Source organism: Rhinolophus sinicus, linkage group LG13 (genome assembly GCF_036562045.2).
Source record: "Rhinolophus sinicus isolate RSC01 linkage group LG13, ASM3656204v1, whole genome shotgun sequence".
Classification (NCBI taxonomy): Eukaryota; Metazoa; Chordata; class Mammalia; order Chiroptera; family Rhinolophidae; genus Rhinolophus; species Rhinolophus sinicus.
Genome location: NC_133762.1, coordinates 28222041 through 28242329, shown reverse-complemented (window position 1 = coordinate 28242329; position 20289 = coordinate 28222041). Strand labels below are relative to the sequence as shown.

The window sequence follows — 20289 nt, the reverse complement described above, 5'->3', positions numbered from 1 at the left end:
GGGTGAGGCGGGCTCCCTCTATGTGGCTCTCGGGAGCACAGTCTGGTACATTTTGGCATTATCTACCCAGATTCCAAATAAATGCACGTGCTCTTTGACCTAGCTTTCCACTTCCCGAAAATTATCCTGCAGATATACTCACACGCACACAAAATGATATATGTACGAGGTTATTCACTGTAGCATTGTTCGTTGTAGCAAAAGATTGGAAAGACCATAAGTGTCCATCAATAGGGGACTGGTGAAACAAATGTTTGTGTAGCCACAACATCTGTTAAATAAAAGAATGAGAAAGCTCTTTATGTACTGATATGGAATAATCTTCAGATGTATTGGTAAGCAAAAAAGGCAAGCACGGTATACAGTGTTTTATAGCTACCATTTGGGTAAAAAAAAAAAAAGGGAAACAAATCCATGTACCTATTTTCTTGTACATGTATAGAATAGCTCTGGAAAGATACACAAGAAAATTACATTGGTTGCCTTGGAGACACAGACTGGTGACTGGGGGACTGGAAGGGGTAAAGACTTCCACTAAACACCCATTTGGACTTTTTGAATTTTGAACCTTGAAATATATTTTCGATTTAAAAATAACTTAGTAGTTTTCAAGTGAATGAATCCAAGCTCTTGTAAGATATATACACCAAGTGACTACCTTTGGGGCTGTAATTACTGGGGAGGGGGTAGGAAGCGCTTTAAAATATTATATATATATATTTCTTTAATGTTCAAATGTTCTCTAAAATGTCTTAGTTCTGCAAGGAGAAAAAAATGCTGAAGATGTTATGTGTAAGAAAATACAATGATAACTGCTCGTAGACTGGACTCCTCACCCCCCTCTGCCAAACCAAACCAAACAAACATACAAACAAAAACCCCAAATGCAAATCCATCAAATACCCCTCCCTCCCCCTTTGCCCGAGAATAAAACCCACATTCTGCACAATCAGGCACCCCCGCCAGCCTCTCCGCATTACCTCTCCACACCCCGGCTTCCCCCATCCTGAGGTGCTTACAATTCCCCTCATGCCTCAGGCTGCTCTCTTTCTCTCAGTTCTGCCTGCACCATGCATGCCCTCTGCCTGGAATGCCCTTCTCTGAATCTCTGTCTGGCCAACACCTTATCCTTCGGAGATGCTGCTACAACCTCCAAGAACCTTGCATCTTAATTGCCCATGCAGATGCCTGCCCCCCTACCCCCACCTGACTGTGAGCCCCATGATGGCATTTGTCCCCTCTTAACCCAGGGACAGTGAAAGCACCACAGTTGGAATTGGCAGCCATTCCCAGCTGTGCGACCTCGAGTGAGCCACGTCACTGTTCCGAGCTTCAGTCTCCTTCTGTCCTTCCTGCCACTCTCACGAGGCCCCTCAGAGATGTAACCGGTTTCTAAACTAGGAGTGAAGGGGGGCATGGAGGGTGGGGGTGCTGCACCCTTGTTTAGTGGTGTTGGGGGAGGGCAAATAAGCAACGAAGCCATTCTTCCTTGACAGTCTCTGTCTTTCTGTCAGATCCTTACCAACTGCCCTTTGCACAGAGCTTTCACAACTGATATGAAGGTGCCCTTCACCAGCCGCCATCCCCCTCTCCCCAAATTACACTTATGACCGACCCTATAAGGGCTGCACATCTGTCTGCCTCAGTTTAGCTCCAAGGACAAGGGGGCGCTACATTAAAATCTGTGAAGGCCTTTCAGGACGCCCTTAGTGATCGCCTCTTGCCTTTGTTTTTCTGCCTGTCTTGCAGGTGACCCGCCCCCTCCCACCCCCCATTCTTTTCTGTTCCTCAGTTCTCTCTTGCCTGGCTGCCCCTCCCTCTCTGCGACCCTGGGGTCTCCTGAAGCTGGCAAGACGTGTCCTCTGTCCTACTCTCAGCGCTGTTGGGTTAGAAGGCTGAGAGCAGACCTCTTGCTGTGGTCCTCGGCTCGCCCACTCCGACCCCGCCTCTTGCATCACTTCTCTGGCTCCGCCCCCGGCCCCGTCCCTTTGTCCCGGCCCCTCTCCTCACCAGTCTTGGGGTCCACGGTGAAGTGGTGCTCTCCATCCAGCACGCTGTACACCAGCCGGGCGCTGCTGCCGTACGTGGGGTCATCCGCATCCGAAGCCATCACCTGCATCACCGATGTGCCTGGGCCCGGGGGACCAAGCAATACAGGGGTCACCTGGGGCCCCTGAGCTGGTCCTCCCCACCTCTCCCCTCCCCCAAGGAAGCTGGGAGAGAAGACTCAGGCTGGAGGTCACTGAAGCCAGTCCGCTCACTGTCCCCATCCCCACACCGAGTCTCAACCCGCTTCCTGATCTGGGGCAGTCCTAGTGGCCGCATGACCACGGAGTCAGAGCTGGATTCAAATGTCTCCTCCGTGGTTCCCAGCTGTAGGACTGGCGGCTGAAAGCAGCCTCTCTGCACCTCAGTTTCCTCCTCAGCAAAACGGGGAAAATCCTAGTCCTTGGTTCATGAGGGAATGCATTCTGAACTCCCAGTGCAAAAGGGGCTCAGAGCCGCCTCTCTCAGAGTGAGTGGTGGCCATGGTCACAGTCAGAGTTAGAGCTAGGACTGGAAATCAGGCACCTGACTCCCCAAACAGGGGTCTTTCTACCCACCTCAGCCCCTCTGGGTTTCTCAAAGGAATCCTGCCTCCTTCCTCCCTACACCCCTCACCCCCTTACCTCCCTCATCCCGTGCTGCCATTGTGTGGACGAGGAGGGGAGCCCCAATTCATTGGGGCTCAGAGGCCAGTGTCTTGGTCCATGAAGAATGGGAGTGCCAGCTTTCCCTTTGGGAAGTACTTGGCTGTGGGCCCTGGTGCCCTCATTGCCCCTCCCGCCCCCTGCCCACAGTCCCCGCCCCCACACACACACACACACACACACACACACACACACACACACACACACAACTTCTCATGCTCTGCACGTAGGCTGCTGGGGAGAGTATAAATTGGATAAAAGTCCATCAAACAGCAGCAATTAAGTTATTGATTTTCGACGCTGCCTCATTAAACTGGGAGCTTCTCTTGGCCTGTCCCAGAGATGGCTCTAATTTGACATCATGTTCAATTTGACGAAAGCAGGGCTTGGGACGTGAGGCTGGACAGGGTGGGGGTGAAGGTTAGGGTGGGGGAGGGGTTGAACGGGGCGGGGCAGGAAAGCCATCTGGTCTGTCTGAACCTTCTCAGAAAGGAGGGGTGAGGTGAAAGACCCAAGAGGGAGTCTTGGAGCCTTAGAATAGAACCCAAGGGGGATAAGACTCAGACCTCACTTCAAGGAGTTGCTCTCTTTTGAGAGCCCTGTGTGTGAGGAGATAGGGCTCAGGCCTGCCGAGGTTCTGGGTGGGGCGCTCCCAGGACTGCGTTGGGCTCTCTGGGCCAGCAGGGCAGCATACTGGGAGGGTGAGGCCAGTTCCCCACCTAGCTAATGAGTGACGTTCTGGAAGTGCTACTGCAGCAATTCTAAGCCCAGCCTGCCGCCCACCTCTCCCGCCTCCAGCCTGGGGCCCTCCATCATTTCAGACAGACACATGTATTTATTTTTCACTCTTTTGCATTTCTCATTTCCCTCTCACGTCCCCCCTCCCCTCCCAAGCCTCCTAAACCGGCCCTGCAATGCGCCTCTCTCTTTGGTGGCTCCAGCTCTATGTCAATCATGTCAGAATTGCCAGGAGAAGCTGGGAAAGAGATTCGGGCAAGCCTCTTGATGCTTGGTGCCAAGGGGTCTCCTATCAGGGCCTAGGGCGTGATCCCAGGTGCCTCCACCCATTATAGAGAGAGAGGAGAAAGGAATCAACTATTGAGCACCTATTACATGCCTGGCTTCACCAGCCACTTCAATTCATCATTTGTGATCCTCATAGCATCTCGGAGAGACAGAATGGGCCCCTCCAAATTACACGTGAGGAAACAGGTGAAACAGCAGAAAAGCCTTGACTGAGGGCACAGAGTGAGGAAGTGGTGGGGTTTGAACCCAGGACTCTCTGAGGCCAAAGTCCTGGGCATCAGAGTCAGCACAGGAACAGTGTGTCTCCGGGCACGGTGGCCGGATGGACTGGATCACAGTCAGTGATGACTCTGCCACTTATTAGCAGTTTGACCTCCGGCATGTCACAGAATCCTTTGTCCCTCAATTTTTTCATTTGTGAAATGAGGGTGATGGTACTACCAAACTCTTGGGCTCGGTTTGAGAATTCAAATAGATTTCCATTTTTCAGCACCGAGGCTAGTGTCTGGCCCATGTTAAGAAGTCAATAAATGCAGGTTGTTGTTTTGGAATCAGGAGGCACTGCATGCCAGCATACAATGGCACAATCATGCCTCCCTAACAGACATCCTGAAATGGGAGAAGACATATAAAGCATCAGGCTCGTGGTGGGTGCTCAATAAACAGTGGTCGTTGTAACTGTTATGAAAGAGGGTCTCTCTGACACTTCCTTCTGCATGTTCCCTCCACCCTCTGGGCAAGGTACAATGCCAGGCTGAGTGACTCCCCAGGGACATGGCTGAACTCTCTCTCTCCCTGGCTGCATCCCAGGGACTCCCGCGGGGATGATGGAATCATTTCCCCAATCTGGGATTCTTTATTGCAGCCATTACAGCTAATGCCTACATGTGGGGATGGTGAAGGGTCAGATTCACAACTGGTTCTCCAGACCCATACCCCCTTCCACCATTTTCAGAAGCTCCCCAGAATTGACAGACAGAAGGGTTCCAGATTTGTGGCTGCTGGGGCACCACCTTGAGGTGACCCCCCGCTAGGTTCAGCAATTTGCATTTTATAATGCCCCACCATGCCCATTCTCTCCTTCAGCCCTCACGCCATCTCTACAATATGCTGTAGTGGTGTGCTGGTAAATGTTTACCATCGGCTCACGGGGGTGGAGGGGCAGAGAGGAATGCTCTGCTTTATAGGGTTTGCTGGTTTCTATGGTGCAAATATGCCCACGATGGCCAATTTCAAGCTACCAATGTGATATCAAGAGGCTCACAAAACTCCTGAAAACCAATATTTGGCTCTTGTGAGCTGCTACGAGATAACTCCAGTACAATCCTCCATCATTCCCATTTTACAGATGAGGAAACTGGTATGCATAGTGAAGAGTGAAAATGTGAATGAATAATGAATAATAATAAAACCATTATTATATATCGTTGTTCAATGATAAAGATAAAGTCTGTGTATTGAATGACTCCTTTGTGCTAGGTATCATAAGCCCTTTATGTATATTATCTTATGGAATTTATATAATAAAGCCTTGAAGTAAGGTTTATTAAGCTTTTCACTGTACAGATGTGGAAATGGAGACTGAGTGAAGTTAAGTAATTAAACGCTTTGTGCCTTAATTTCCTCATTTGTGAAATGAGGGTGATAATACTACCAAACTCGCAGGATTGTTGTGAGCACTCAAATCGATTTCCACGTTCAGAACCGAGGACAATGCCTGGCTAAATTCACCTGGCCAGGAAATAGGACATGCAGGATTCAAACCCAGGTCGATCTGTTGTCAAAACGCATGTATATCCTACCTTACGAGGTAGGAGAAGGTGAGGGGGGTCAAAAGGAGTAGAAGTAGACAGAAAGTAAGAGAGGGAAGAGTCAGAGAAAGGAGAGAGAGGGAAGAGGAGGCGATTGGCAAGGAGCTGTGAGTTGTGCTTAGGATTCTCCCTCCCCATCAGCTGGCTCCAGCCCAGACTTCCAGAAGCAGGGATGCGCTGCCCACTGTCCACGCTGCTGCCAGCCAGCCCTGCTGCTACCTGGGGTGAAGAGCCTAAAATCCAGGGATAGGTAGGGTTGCCCAACTGGTCCTTGGGCAAACAGGATCTAAGAGCCTGGCGTTCCATGTGCACTATTAGATATGGAAAGGCTGGTCCTTGGAGAGCACAGAAACCAGTGGTTCTCAGCCTGGCTGCACACGAGAATCCCTTAGGAGCTATAAAATAAAACGAATGCGGAGCCCCATCCCAGACCAATTCAACAGGACTCTCCTGGGGTGGAGCACAGCCAAGTGTATTTTAAAATGCTCCCACAGCGATTCCGATGTGCATCCCAGGCTAAGAACTGACGCCCTGGACCCAACCACTGATTGAACTGATGAGGATACTGAATCACCAAGAGGCTCAGGTACTTTCCCAAGGTTACATCACTAGTAAGTGATAGGGAAAGATTCAAACCCAGGGCTATATAGCCAGTATGTCACCCTCTGGGACACACTGTGCCTGTGTTAAGACTGATACCCAGAAGGAAGCAGCAAGGATGACACATGCCACCAAGTCAGCAGTGCTCCTCTTAGGCAAAATCAGCAAGAGGAGGTGGACACTCCTGAGAGGAGATGCCCCTCACCTTTCCCTATAGACTGGGTGGGCTTTGGGACCAGAGTCCTAGGTTCAAATCCAACTACTTCTTCACTCTGTACCTCAGTCAAGTTCTTTTCTCCTGTTTGATCTGTTTCCTCACCTGAAATTTGGAGGAGCCCATTCTGCCTCTCAGAGATACTATGAGGATCAGAGATGATGAATTTCAGTGGCTGGTGAAGCTGGGCATGAAGTAGGTGTTTAGTAGGAGTTATTCCCTTTTCCTCTCTCGGCGTGGTCGGACGAGCTCTGGGGCCATGTCTGTGGCCTTGAGTAGGAGATCCCTGGGCACCAGCATCAGGGGAGGGGGCCTTGCCCACCCCTCATCTTTGTTTTACCTGGGTGGTTCTGACACGGCTTGAATTGGAACCCATGTCCAGGTTCCCAGGTCAGAATTCTTTCCTGTCTTGTTCCTTAACCTTCGCTATCTGTGGGGTCCAAATGAGACCCAAACTTGGGCTCCAGAACCCCCAAGAGAAGCCCCAGTTGGCTCAGGGAGGAGATGGTGCTGTGAGGAGTGTTGCTCAGGGCTAGAAGACATAAATTCTCCTTTCAGCCCTGTCTTCGGCTCTCTGTGTGGCTGTGGGAACGCTGTCTGACCTGACTGGGCCTCAGTTCCCCTTCTGTGCAATGCTGCTTTATCCTTCCTACCTTACTGGGCGAGGGAGACGCCTTCATGAGATGGAAGAGAGGAAGCACTTTGGAAAAGAACAGAGTCCTCAAGCAAAGTGACCAAGTGTCATTATTATGAAGATGTGTATAATTATTATCATCCTGCCTCTTCCCTTCCTCTCTGGGCTGCCCTGCTGGGCCTGGGAAACCCTCAGCTCACATTTAGCTTCTCAAACATTTATAAAAAATGAGTCCCACCCCCTGCTGCTGCCAGAACTATGCAGAATGCTTTCTATTAAAAATTAAAAACCACTCGTCTGAGGCCCCGGGAGGGCTCAGATTACACAGGAAACAAGCCCCTTCTCAAACTCACCCCTCACCGCACCCCCAACTCCCTCTTCGACCATCACTTATAATAAGCTCACTGGGTTGGCCTCGACCCACTTCTGCTGCCCAGCCAGGGCGGCCTAATGTAGATGGATGATACACAAGAGATGCAGGAAAGTGGCTGCACAGGAAGGGGACGTCATAGGAGGCGGGGGTGGGGGGGAGGCAGGCCCAGCGACAAGTGACAGACAGATGGGGCAAGAAAGTGGGTCAGAGACAGAGAGACAGAGGGACAGAGATTCAGGGATGGACGGAGAGAAAGTGGGAACACATACCAGACACATGGGGAGAAATTAGAACAGGGACGGAGCGATGAGGGCTGGAGAGGCAGAAATACACGGAGACAGAGAGAAAGTGGGACAGAAAGAGGTAGAAAAACAGATGAAGTTGGAAAGTGGAGTTCTATGGAAACAGAGACAGGTGGACATACATATGAAGTAGGAGAGTGGGGGGAGCTGGAGTGGGGGCAAGGAGAAGAAAGGCGATTTTGGCCCCGCAGGGTCAAGCCCCCCGATGTCACAAACACATTTCTCCACAGTCTCCAGGGAACTCTGGAATACCCTCCCCTCACTCTTACTCTTTTCTTGGGACCCAGCCCTGGACTCACACATGCAGGACACCCTGGAGTGTGTGGGGGGATCTCATCTATCCCCCTGAGAGAGAAGACTCTCCTGCCATCCCAAATCGCAACCCACACACTCCTCCGCCTCTTCATATTTACACGGAGCACATTCAGTAGTCTGGTCACCTTGTTTGGGCCAGCGACATCCCTCTGCCAGTTGCAGACAGCAAACATTTTTTTGCTTATAATTCCATTCTAGTCAGTCACCCAACATTTACAGACTACCTACTACCTGCTAGATCCTTGAGGGCAGGCTGATGGCTTTGTCCCCTTTGTATCCCCTCCCATGTGGGCACAGGGCCTGGCATCGAGAGGTTGCGTATATTTGTCGAGTGATTTGTTGATGGAAAAGACAAAGAAAGACACGGGTACACTCCTCCCTGTCCAGATTACCTGGGCCAAGGGGTGCTCCTGAGGGCCAGGGTTTCTGTGCCTCTCTGCCACCTCTCCCCCCAGAAACCCCTGTCCCGTTCCCCCCATCCTGGGTGGAAGAGCCAGTGCTGTTGCTAGGCAAGTAGATATTGCACATATAGATCTTCCTGGACTTTAATTAAAAACATCTTTAGAAGTTGTTTCTGCAGAGGCCAGCGATTGATTCCTGGCTTGGGCCTGAGGGCTGCTGAGCTACACTCTCTCCAGCTGTAGATGGGACAATCAGAGGCTCCCCTCCCCAAATGAGACCCTCGGGGAAACACACTGCCTCCCGCCTTCCTCCTTTCCTCTCTGCCACTGTCATCCCAGCACTGGGTTTAGCCATCAGATAGTGTGCTCTCCCAGTTTTATTTCTCTTCCCCTCTTGAGCCTCAGTTTCCTCAGCTGTAAAATGGGAAGTGTCAACATAACCCAAGAGAATTCCTGGGAGGATGAATTGAGATTAGGGATGTGAAAGTGCTCTGCAAGCTGTAAAATTTTGTGCAAGCTAAATAAATAGTTGTGACTATTTGCCATATATGCCAAGGCAAGCATCTGAGCTTCTGGGTCTGGGTCTGGCTCTAGCTCTTGCTCTGGAATCTCAGGCAAGTTACTTTACCTCTCTCTGCATTTATTTCCTCGTTGGTAAAATGAGGACAGTAATACCTGCCTTGCTTATTCTCCATGATCATGAGAATAAAGGGAAATAGCTCTGTGAAAGCAGTGTTTGCTGATAGCTATTATTTAGTGAATATCCCAAGAAGTGCAAACTGTACTACAAAGCAGTCTTTTTCCATCTACTAAATATGCTGCTCACACAGGAACTGGAATACATTGGAAAGTGGCTATGGCAGGGCCCCTGCCCATTTCCAGTTTGTTGAGCTCCAATCCCATGGCCCAGCAATGCCAATCCTTCCACATTCTCTTTCCTTTGCTCACAGCAGACATCACCAATCGATTGTGGCATTCTTTTCTGCCGAGCCTGAATGAGAACTCAGACTCCTTCTCAACACAGCCCTACAGTCACTATCAATTGATTAGAGTTGATGAAACTGATCTGCCACCACTTTGAGGTCGGGAGCTGTGTCTTGGTCATCTTTGCATCCTCACACACGGAGCAAAGTGCCCTACACATAGTAGGTATGAATATGTGTTAATCAAACTAAAACAACTGCTTATTTTTAATCCCCTTGGGGCTATACAGATGATGCCAAAAAATGGACACACATGTTAAGAAAGGAAAAAACTGTACTAAAACTGTAAGACTCAATATATACTGATAACAAAAGATGAATAAAAGTCATACGTATACATTGTTTTGGCTCCCCCGGTATATAAAGTAGGTGCTAATAAATGTTTGCAAGGTTGGGTGACTCATCTTTGCAACCCCTACAGAGCCAAGTGTACCGGAGGCCTTGTTTATAATGGGTGCTAACAAACATTTGTGGATTTAATTCAATTACTTATCTTTACATCCCCTGCAGTGCCCAGAATAAAGTAGTGGCTAATAGATGTGTGTTGGATTGAACTTCTCATTTCTGTATCCTCAACAGTGCCAAGTATATTGTCTTATACATAGTCGTCATTAATTAGTAAGTGGAGCTGAACTGGGCACAGGAGCCCTATGAAATCCTCTTGCTGTCCATGGGTCAGATTGTGACACCCTAGAGAAGGGGTCTAGCCTCCCCTACATCAAAAGATTATTTAGTCCAACTCTTCTCTATTAAAACTTACTCCCTTGTTGATTTTGTTTAGCCTCGAGCTTTAAATTCCCTCTCTGTTGGTGTTCTAGAATTGTATCTCTAATCTTGATCTTGATCTTGACCTTCAGACTCTGAGATTCAACTGTCCCCTTGACAACTCCACTTGGATTTCTAGTAGACCTCTCAATCTTAACATGTCTCATAATGAATTCTTAATTTTGGGCTGCAAACTTGCTCTTCCTGGAGCGTTCCCCATTCAGCAAGGCAGCTGCATCCATCCAGTAACTCAGGCCAAAAACTTCAGCGTCAACTTTGTCTCATCTCTCCCTCACTCCCAACATTCAATCCTCTACAAACCTTTTTGGCTCTACTTTCAGTATACATCCATAATCCCATACCTTCTTACCAAGTACACTGGTCCAAATCACCATCACCTCTCGCCTGCACGATTGCAGTTGCTTCCTCACCGATCTCCCTAATTCCAACCATGTCCCACCCTCTACAGTCTATTTTCAACACGGTGGCCAAGAGTCATCCTTTTAAAACATAAGTTGGCTCATGTCATTCCTCTACTCCCTATCTCACTCAGAGTAGAACCAAAAACTTTTCCGTGGCTACAAAGTCCTAAGTGATCCTGCCTCCAGTACCTCTTCCGGTTTCACTGGACACTCTTCTCCTCGCTTATTCCTTTCTTCACCCACACTGACCTTCTTGCTGTTCCTCTAACACGACAAATTCACTATGCTGCAGGACCTTTGCACGTGCTGTTCCTTCTGCCTGGAACATTCTTCCTCCGGCTTAGTGGTCCACCAAGGGTGGTCCCTGAACCAGCAGCTACAGCATCACCTTGGAATTTGTTAAAAATGCAAATACTTCTAATAGCCCAGATCAACTGAATCAGAAACTCTGGGGGGAGGAGGCAGCCATCTGTGTTTTAACAAGCCCTCCAGGTAATGTAGATATGCAATAAAGTATGAAAACCACTGTTTCACATAGCTCCTTGGCTCATTCCCTCGGTTCCTCTTATAAAAAGTAAGGCCTTCCCTGACTCCTCTATCTAAAGTAGCATGCCCCAATATAATTCCCAATCCCCTTACTCTTCACAGCCCTTACACCACAGGGCATATATATGTGTATATTGGCTTACTTATTTCTTTCCTGTCTCTCCCTGCTCTATCCAAGAATGCCTGGAACAATGCCTGGAACAGCGCCTGGCACACAGTAGGCACTCAATAAATCTCTGTTGAAATCAAATGAATGAACCCCCCCCCCCCCGGCCCACAATGCTCAGAAGGGAACTTGGGGCCCAGAAAGGGGCAAGGGACTTGCCCAAGGTCATGAGGGGAACCAGGCCTCCTGGTTATGAGCTGCAGGACCTGCCTCCTGCATGAGGCTCAGCTACGCTGGTGAGCCCCTCCTCAGAAGTGTGGCTCATCCGAGGCCCCCCCCACGCCCCCACTTCCCTTTCCTTTTAAGCTGTGCGTGGTTTAATCTGCCAGCGCTGCTGCCTTTCATGTCCCAAGCTGCGTCTCTGCTCCCTCTGATCTCCGAGGTTGCCCAGACCCAATGCTGCTCGCTTGTCGGCCCACCCCCTTCAGCCCAGATCAGGAGGCTCAGTAATTGTGACTGATTTTCAAAGCCGCCTGGAGTCTCCACAAGCACCCTGGTATTGAATTTGCTTCCCCTTCAAAAAGTTGCTCAAATGAAATAAACTAATTTAATTTCTGCTTCCTCCCTCCCCCTCCTGGGTTCTCTGACTTGTCTGAGTTGAGTCCCTCTGCCTGAGTTTTTCCTGAATGGAATGTCAGAGTGAGTGGGCTAGGAGAGGGAGGTGAGGTAGGGCTGGGGTTCCTTAGGCTGGTACTCATGAAGCTAGGGGCTGGCTCTGCTTCCTACTTTCTGGGTCACCTTGAACCAGGCTTTGCTCTTCTCTTGGTCTGTTTCCCCACATATGATACAAGGATCCTTGCCACTCCAACAATCTGAGAGCCAAGACAGCCACTTGCTCGGTCACTGACTTGCTATGTGACTGTGGGTGCGTTTTCTCCTCTCCGAGACTCAGTGTGCCCATCTGTTCAATGGGGGTGCTACCATCAGTCCTGCCACCTCTCAGAGTCTAAGTGACAGTGAAGTGGTGATGAACAGGCCACGCTGGTGGACGTGCAGCAGCACCTCTCTCTGGAGCCCCCACACCCCCACCCACTCTCCACACTGCAGCAGAGGGAGCTGTCTAAACTGCAAGTGTGCCCACGTCACTTCCTTGCCTAAGCCTTTCCCAGGCTCCGTGCTTCTCTCAGGGTCTTTCGCTATGGCTCCTGCTTCCTTCTTCAGCCTTCTTTCTGGCTTTTTCCATGTGGAAATGTGCAGGTCAGGGCCACATCTTCTTAGGCTAGAATTTGAGTCCAGGAGTCGGGGCTGTTGGACCTGGGAAGTCAAGGGCTTGTGCTACCTCTGACTTACTGCGTCACCTTGGACGCCTCTTTGAACCTCAGTTTCCCCCATTTGCAAAATTGATTTCTAAGTACTCACTGGTCTCTGAAAGTCCAGGGGTCTTTGCTACTGATAACTTCCAAATTTATCTCTCCAGCCCAGACCTCTCCACTAAACCTGTGCACGACACTGCCTTTTTCAAGATCTCCACTTGGTTGCCTAGTGAGTACTTCCAACTTAGCACATCTGAAACCAAACTCTTGGTTTCCCTCCATTCCCCCAACTCTGTTCCTCCCATCTCAGTAAATGGAAATTCCATCTATTTAATTGCCCAGGTCAGAATCTCAGTGGTCATGCTTGAATTTTCTTTCTCTCACACCCCACATCCAATCCATTAGCAAATGCTTTCAGCCCTACTTTCAAAATATATCCAAAAGTCGACCTCTTTTCAATACTCTTACTGGTACCACCTTGTTCCATGCCACCACCATTTCCTGTCGAGGTAACTGCAATATACTCCTCAATGGGCAACCTGCTTCTGCCCTTGCCCCCCCCCCACCTAATTTTCACAGAACAACCAGGGGATCTTATTAAAACTAAGTCAGATCGTGTCACTCTTCTGCACAAGCCCCTTTACTGGCTTCCCAGTTTGCTCAGCACAAAAGGCAAAGCCCTGACTATGACCTACATGGCTGCACAATCTGGGTGCCATGCCTCTTCTCCTTGAGGCCTTCGCACGTTCTGTGCCTGGAACACTCTTCCCCCAGAGCTCATGCCCTTACATCCTTCAGGTCTCTGCTTCAACGTCATCTCAGAGAAGGCTTCCCAGACTGATGTATCTGTTTCCTTGCTTACTGCCTGTCTTCCTCAGCCAGAGTGTACCCTCCATGAGAGGAGGGAGACTTAGCTGCCTTTTCATTGCTGTGGCCCCAGTGCCCAGCACATAGTAGGTCCTCATACATATTTGTTAAATGAATGAATGAATGCACTCAAATAGACACGTAGTATGTCACATGTATGCATGTATGACACATAGTATGACACATAGTATGTCACATGTGGCAGCCACGCGTATTCACGTCTGCACATAGTAGGCAAATGCATATGCACACTAGGTATAGACGTGGAGGTGTGTGAGCGCACACACACCAGCCGGTACCCACATTCACACCCTCATCGTTTCCCGTTCTCCCACCATCCCTTTGTGCCCACCATTTTCTCTGGTCTACTTCCTCCTCTTCCATTACTGGCTGCCTGCTTATTACCCGCCAATCTGCCAAATTTAGCCTAATCTGGGGCTGACTGTGCCTTCCCCCCAGAACCCAAATACCCCTGGCCTGTGATACACAGCCATAGAGCTGGAAGACCCAGAGAGAGGTAGCACTGAGCCCTTGGCCACAGTGTGTCAGCAGTGGGACATGGTCTGGGACGTAGGGTCACTGCTCCCTGTCCAGCCTGGCTTGCGGGCACTTAGGTTAACATAGTGGAGAAGGAGATGGCAGCTGCTGGCTCTGTCTCTCACCCCACAACTCCAGCTTCTACCCAGAGCCCCAGGCTAAGTGGGCCCCACAGAGGGAGAGGGCAGATTCATCCAACCTTTAGCATCTGTGTCCCCTGCTGGGGAAATGTGAGTTTCTGAGTGTGGCCATGTCTGAGGTCTTCTTGCAGATGGATGTTTCAATGTGTATGCAGATGGGTGTTTCCACAGGTGCCCAAGTTGTGCCCAGTGCTCCTCAGTGTTTGCAGCCAGGCCCAGGTATATGCTACCAAGTCTGTGTCTGGGGGCTCAGCCATCTCGTGAGCATGTGTCCTCGGGTGGCTGGGTCTGGGTGTTTTGGGGCTTCCTGTGGCAGTGAATGAAGCTGTCTGAATGTTGCACCTGGCTGTGCCCAGGCCTGTCTGTGGCTACATTCTGGGGGAGTTCTGCCCCAGGATGGTAATGTCTGGTGTGGTTTTTGCGTGTCTATATAGATGGTTGTGTCTGTGCGTGAGCTCCATCTGTGTGAGGAGATACATGGCTATGTTGGGTGTGAGGCTGTGTCCTGTGGTACGGGGGCCTTGTCTCAGCCATCTCCCCCTCTGGTTGCTTTTGGCTGTAAGTGTGCCCATGGTCAGTCGTGCCTGCGTCTGTGTGGGGAGTGGCTAAGGGCTGTGCCTGTGTGTGTGTGACTGTCCCAGATGCTGCCTGCGCATGAAGCTGTGCCTGCATGGGGCTGCGTGCAGGTGGATGGCTGAGCCGGTATGTCGGGCTGGGCCTGTATGTGTGACGCTGTGTGCACGTACGACCATGTTCAAGTGTGTCTCTGTGTCACATGTAGACGCGTGTTCCCATGGGGACGGTGTCCGTGTATGTGCCTGAGGTCACATGTGTGCTTCTGTCCTGGTGCAGCTGTGACCAGGACGAGGCACGGGCCTGTGTGGGAACCTGCGCCCATGTCTGTACCCTCTGCCCTGGGGCAGCAGTTCCTGTGTGTCCGTCCCCTCCCAGAAGATCAGCTCCTCCCCCCACAGCAGGCTCCCACTCAGAACCCGGCAACTCCCCTTCGCCCTCACCCTCGCCCCAGCCCGACCCTGGAGCCCTCAGCCCACCTGTGGGTGAGAGCTCGGCCACGCTGCCAATGTAGGGGCCATGCAGGAAGCGGGGTTCGCTGTCGTTGATGTCCTGCACCTTGATGATGAACTCCGACTCGGGCTCCAGCAGGCGGTTGGTGGCGCGGTCCCGAGCCTGGGCCCGCAATGTGTAGAAGGTTTTCTGCTCACGGTCCAGGCGCTCCATGGCATGGATGTCCCCCGTCAGCTCGTCGATCAGGAAGATGGTCCCAGCGCCCTCGCCTGAGATGGTGTACTTGATGGCTCCGTCACCCTCGTCCGAGTCTGAGTGGATCTGGAAGGGCAGAGAGGAAGGCAGGGGGGAGGTTGGGGAGGAAGTTCCTCTCGGCCTCCACCCTTGAGTTCCCGTGGGGGTCTGTTCCTAAGCCTGTCTCTTCTTCGACACACCCATTCTTCAGTGAAAACACTGAGGCCCAGGAAGCCATCCCTCACCCCAGTCTGGGCCTCACTGTCTGGCCCGGAGTTCTTCACCAGCCGTCCATGGCTCTCCCTGCCCCAGCCCTGCTCCTGCCATCTACCTTCCCCTCTGCAGCCTCCAAGGCAGATCTGAACATGTCCTTTCCTGCTTGCAACTCTTCCATGGCTCCCACTGCCTTTACAATGAAGCCCAGAGCCACCTCCACATCAATCTGCTCCTGCGTTGAGCACCCTGCCCTTACCTCTCGGCCGACTGAAACTACTCAGCCCGCAAGGATCAGTTCAAATGCACCTCTTCCCTAAAGCTTTTCTGGATCCCCACCCCCAATTCCCCTCTAAGATTTTTGTAGTACATCAGGCCATCCTTATCATGTTCAGCTGGTAGGATGCCTTAGCCAGTGCTTCTCAACGCTTATGTGCATGCAAATCACCTGAGGATCTTGTTAAAATGCAGATTCTGACTCAGTAGGTCTGGGATGGGGCCTCAGAGTTTGCATTTCTAACAGGGTTCCAAGCTGCTCTCCAATCTCATTAGGCTCTGAGCTCTCAGAGGTCAGGGCTGGTATCTTACTCATCTCAGTATCTGGAAAGCCAGCCTCAGGGCTTGGCATGAAGGGAGAGAGGAGCAAAGGGAATGCAAACTGAAGGAGCATTCGCTATGTGCCAGGCGCTGGGCGAAGCAATTTACATGCTCACCAGTTCAGGGTTCTTTAAAAAACAACGAACCCTGCTCGAGTAGGTTTTGCTGTCCTCAGTTTACAGATTTCCCCTCTACCCCTCCAGCCCACCTCCCATTTTCCTACTGAGCATTAGGGAAGTGGGATGATTTGCTCAAGGTCAGACCACGGGAGGAACTGGCCTGATCTACAGCCTGGGCTTTCTCCCTCCATCCTCAAGCCTCCTGGGAGGAGGCCAGGGGAAGGAGAGGCAATACAGCCTGACCTTGGCTGCAGCATCAACTCCTTGTGTGTCCTTGCACAAGTCACTGCACCTCTCTGGGCCTCAGCCACCTCCTCTGTAACCTGTGGATCATAATAGCACCTTCTTTCTAGACGTGTTGGGGGGCTAATTGAGTCGAAAGTCCGTGAGGCCCTTAGCATCTGCCTGGCACCCTGTTACACTTATAATATTAATAGCCAGCATGGCTGGGGCACTATGCCCGGAGTGGTACCCCAGCAGGACTCTGCCGGGTCAGGCAGGAACCCTGTGGTTGCCACATCACGGAGGTTCAGAGGTCCCAGAGGCTGAGCGAGTTGGGGGCGAGGGAGAGAAGAGGGACTATTTACACAGGCCGGGAGCTATCTCACTGTCTCAACAACCGGCACAACTACACTAGTATATATGAGCTGAAAATAAGCCTTGCCCAAGGCATAATAAGTGTCCAATAAATGGTAGCTATCGTTATTATTATATTATTACTAAATGTTGGCTATATATAACTGGGATTTAATCCAGGCGCTGTTAGGCTCCAGATCTCAGGCTGTTTTCACTGCACTGAGATCTCTTGGGCAAGAAACTAGCAAACAGACTGTTCTCCCAAACAGTAACACCTAAGTCGTTATCCTCCAATGCTTAAATCTCTGCAGCAGCTCTGAACAGAAGAAAATGTATCTGATGAAGCTGGTGACCTTACTGGTCCCTGTTCCTCTCTAAGCTTCCACAGAGATGGAGTGTGAATGAGAGAATCCCCAAGTCCCCTTTCGGGCTAGGACACTGTGTCCCCCAGCCCACTCAGCAGAATAACAGGTGCCAATGAAGCCGTCATGAAGGGAGACAAAAGCCCACCCCCTGCCACACGGGAGGAGCCTGGGTATAAATTCTGCTGGTGGAACTTTGTGTCTGAAAGGTGGATTATAGAAGTGCCATTTGGAAGATTGAATGGCCCATAAACATTTTCATATTTCATTAGCCGATTAATGGGCGTCTCTCTCTTTTTGGCGAGTCTGCTGATTCTCAGCAGAAATTGCGGGGAGTAAATGGAGGCGTCTGGTGGAACCTTTCCGGGTCCCCGTCCTGTTATAGATTGCCCCAATTAATGCCTGTTCTGGGCTCCACCAAGAAGCCTTCTTCCTGTCCAGTTACTGTTAATAGATTTCTCATAAGTGGCTGGATTGTAAAAACCTCATAACTCAGTTTAATGCCCCCAATAAAATTATCTCAGGACGGCGGCCTTGAATCATTGGCAGTGCTGAGGATGAGGGGCCCTGTCTCTGCTGTTTGCTGTTTATGCTTTTCCTCCACCTCTGCCCAGGGGACATGGTGATAGGAGAAAGTGGGCCTGTTCCCTCTCAGGCTACCTCCACCCACTTCCCAATCAGAACTGGCACTTGCTCATTTCATCAGCAAACATTTCTGAGCAGTGCGTGGGATGCAGGCATACCTCGGAGACATTGCGAGTTGGGTTCCAGGTGCTGCAAGAAAGCGAGTATCGCCACAAAGCGAGTCATAATCTTTGCGCTGGGTGGAGGGGGTTGCCTTCAATTTGTGAAAAATGCAACATCTGTGAAGCGCAATAAAGCAAAGTGCCATAAAACAAGGTATGTCTGAAGATACCGTTTGGTGGGACGTTTAACAGCTGTAGTCTTATTAGTCTTCATCACTGCCATATGGAATCTCATTATTCTTCCCATTTCTCAGATGAGAAAACTGAGGCACAGAGAGGGAAAGTCATTCGCTTTGTCACCAAGCTACATGCAGGAAGCCAGCTACTGATCCCATGACTCACTAAGGTTGTGACCATGGGCGTGCTGATTTTACCTCTCTGAGCCTGTTTTCCCACCTGAGAAATCAGATCGAGTGCTACCTGGCACAGATGTGGTGAAGATTAAACGAGAACATGTTTGTAATGACCTAAACACTCTATAAATAATTGTTTATTTCCCTTCCTATCTCCTGTGTCTCCCTCATGTCCCTGCAGCCTTGACATTTTACTGCAGACCCCGACAGGGATCGCTTCTGAGTGAGGAGTGGGAAGGAGGAAGTGGAACCCAGCGGTGATGTCATTGATGTTTTTCCATGAAGAATGACATGGAGTTCATGCTGGGGCCCAGTGGCTACCCTCTGGGGACCGCAGAGTCAGACAGAGTTGGTTGGCCTGGGCAGGTGCTAAAAGCTGCGAATGTGGGCTGGCCTGGGGCTACCTGCCTGCCTGCCCTGCCGGCCCCACCTGTCCCACCTGCATTGGCCCTGACTCCAGAGTGGAGAGGGAGTGCCTGTGGCTCTACCTTAGAAGGACATTTCTCAAGGCTCTCAGCTATGAGTGGAGGATGGTGCTCTCATTTATTGAGTGACTACTATGTGCGAGATGTGTTACAGGCCTCTGCAGACATTTAACTTTGTGGCCTATGTAAATGTATCGCCATCTTCTAGGTGAAGAGACTGAAATGGGCCCGGGTCTATTTGACTCCAATGCACAGATTGGTTCCTTTGCAGCCTCTGCAGATCTGGTTAGTTTGCTTACGAAGTTTCTGGCTAAGGAAGAGAGACAGAGGAGGAGGGATTGGGCTTCAGGGCAGACACGGGGGTACATGGCTGGGGGAGAGGCCTGGACACAAGTCTTTTGCTCTGCGCTTGGCAGGCCACAGTCGGTGGCAGCCTCTTCCATCTGAGTCTCTATTTCATCATTTGAAGTGGACTTCACATCACAGATCAGGAAAGTTGAGAAACTCTGGCTTCAAGAATGGATGGGCGCCAGCTTCAGTCTTGTCACTGACCTGTTGCACAGCCCTGGGGAAGAGACAACCCTTCTCTGAGCCTCAGCTTTCTTATCTGTAGATTGGGCTGATATTATTTTCCCATAGATTCCGAGGATTCGTAAGATAATATGTGGAAGTTCCTGGTACACAGCAGGTGCTCAGAGCAGATTCATTGCCTCTCCCTTTCCCACCCTGGCCTCGGGAGAATTTGAGGGTCACTCAAATCCTGACCCATTGGAGATACAGGGACATCATCCAATACCTGCTTGGAGACTTTTAAACTCAGCTTGTTTCCTCCTTCAGGCAGCCCTCTTAGATGCCCTCCCATTTGGCTGACGAGCCCTCACCCTGCTCGGTCCTCCTGCCCCATGCACATCGCTATAACACCTCATTGCTGCTCATCTGTCTCCCCAGCTGTCATGGGCCTCAGGGGCATGGACTAACTTTGATTACTCGCTTTGTGAACTCTCCACGCCTGGCATACACTAGTGCCCTGACAACGCCCACAGAGAAAACACAGCGGGCGCTGGGAAAGTTGAATGTGTGTGTCTGTGTAAGGGTGAGGTTTCGAGCTTCTTGAGGGCTAAGCAGACGGCTTCGTTTCCATCTCCCCAGCACCCAGCACAGGGCACAGCACCAAACATATTGAATAATGAAATGTCCAGCTGTCATTAGAATTCCCCACCTGTCCCCTGGGACTGCGGGAGGATCCAGTCACTCTGTTAAGTCCCAGGGACACGTGAGCTAGACTAGGAAGGCGAGTCACTGCGCACACTTCCGGACCCTTCACCGTGATCTCATTGATATAATGATCTCGTGAATCAGAGATTCTTCTCTCTCTGTTGTCTATATCGGCAAACCGAGACTCAAAGAGGCCCCATATCCCACCTCAAGTTGCACAGCTAAGAAGTAGCAGACCTGAGGCCTGTCTGACTCCACATCCTGGGTTCTTTCCACTGCACCAAGTGTAGACAGCCCCGGAGATTGCCCCTCCCCAAGCCCCAGCTCTAGATCATAAACAACATGAAAAACACGAGAGTGAGAGGGCTTCTCCTCCCG

At 50.7% G+C, this 20289-nt stretch overlaps 1 protein-coding gene across 4 annotated transcripts in view; it reads right to left on the bottom strand.

The window, feature by feature from the left end:
- The window catches only part of CDH22 (cadherin 22), a 123195-nt gene that overhangs the window by 45187 nt on the left and 57719 nt on the right, over positions 1-20289 (bottom strand). For 3 of the 4 annotated variants that reach the window (XM_074317219.1, XM_074317217.1, XM_074317218.1), the window contains exons 3-4: positions 15098-15392; positions 2011-2130 (exon numbers count right to left, since the gene is read on the bottom strand). In XM_074317219.1, coding sequence (XP_074173320.1) covers positions 2011-2130; positions 15098-15392 — 415 coding nt within the window. Of the gene's footprint in view, positions 1-2010; positions 2131-15097; positions 15393-17915; positions 18068-20289 lie in introns of those variants that run through there. The other variant, XM_074317220.1, reaches the window with a different exon arrangement.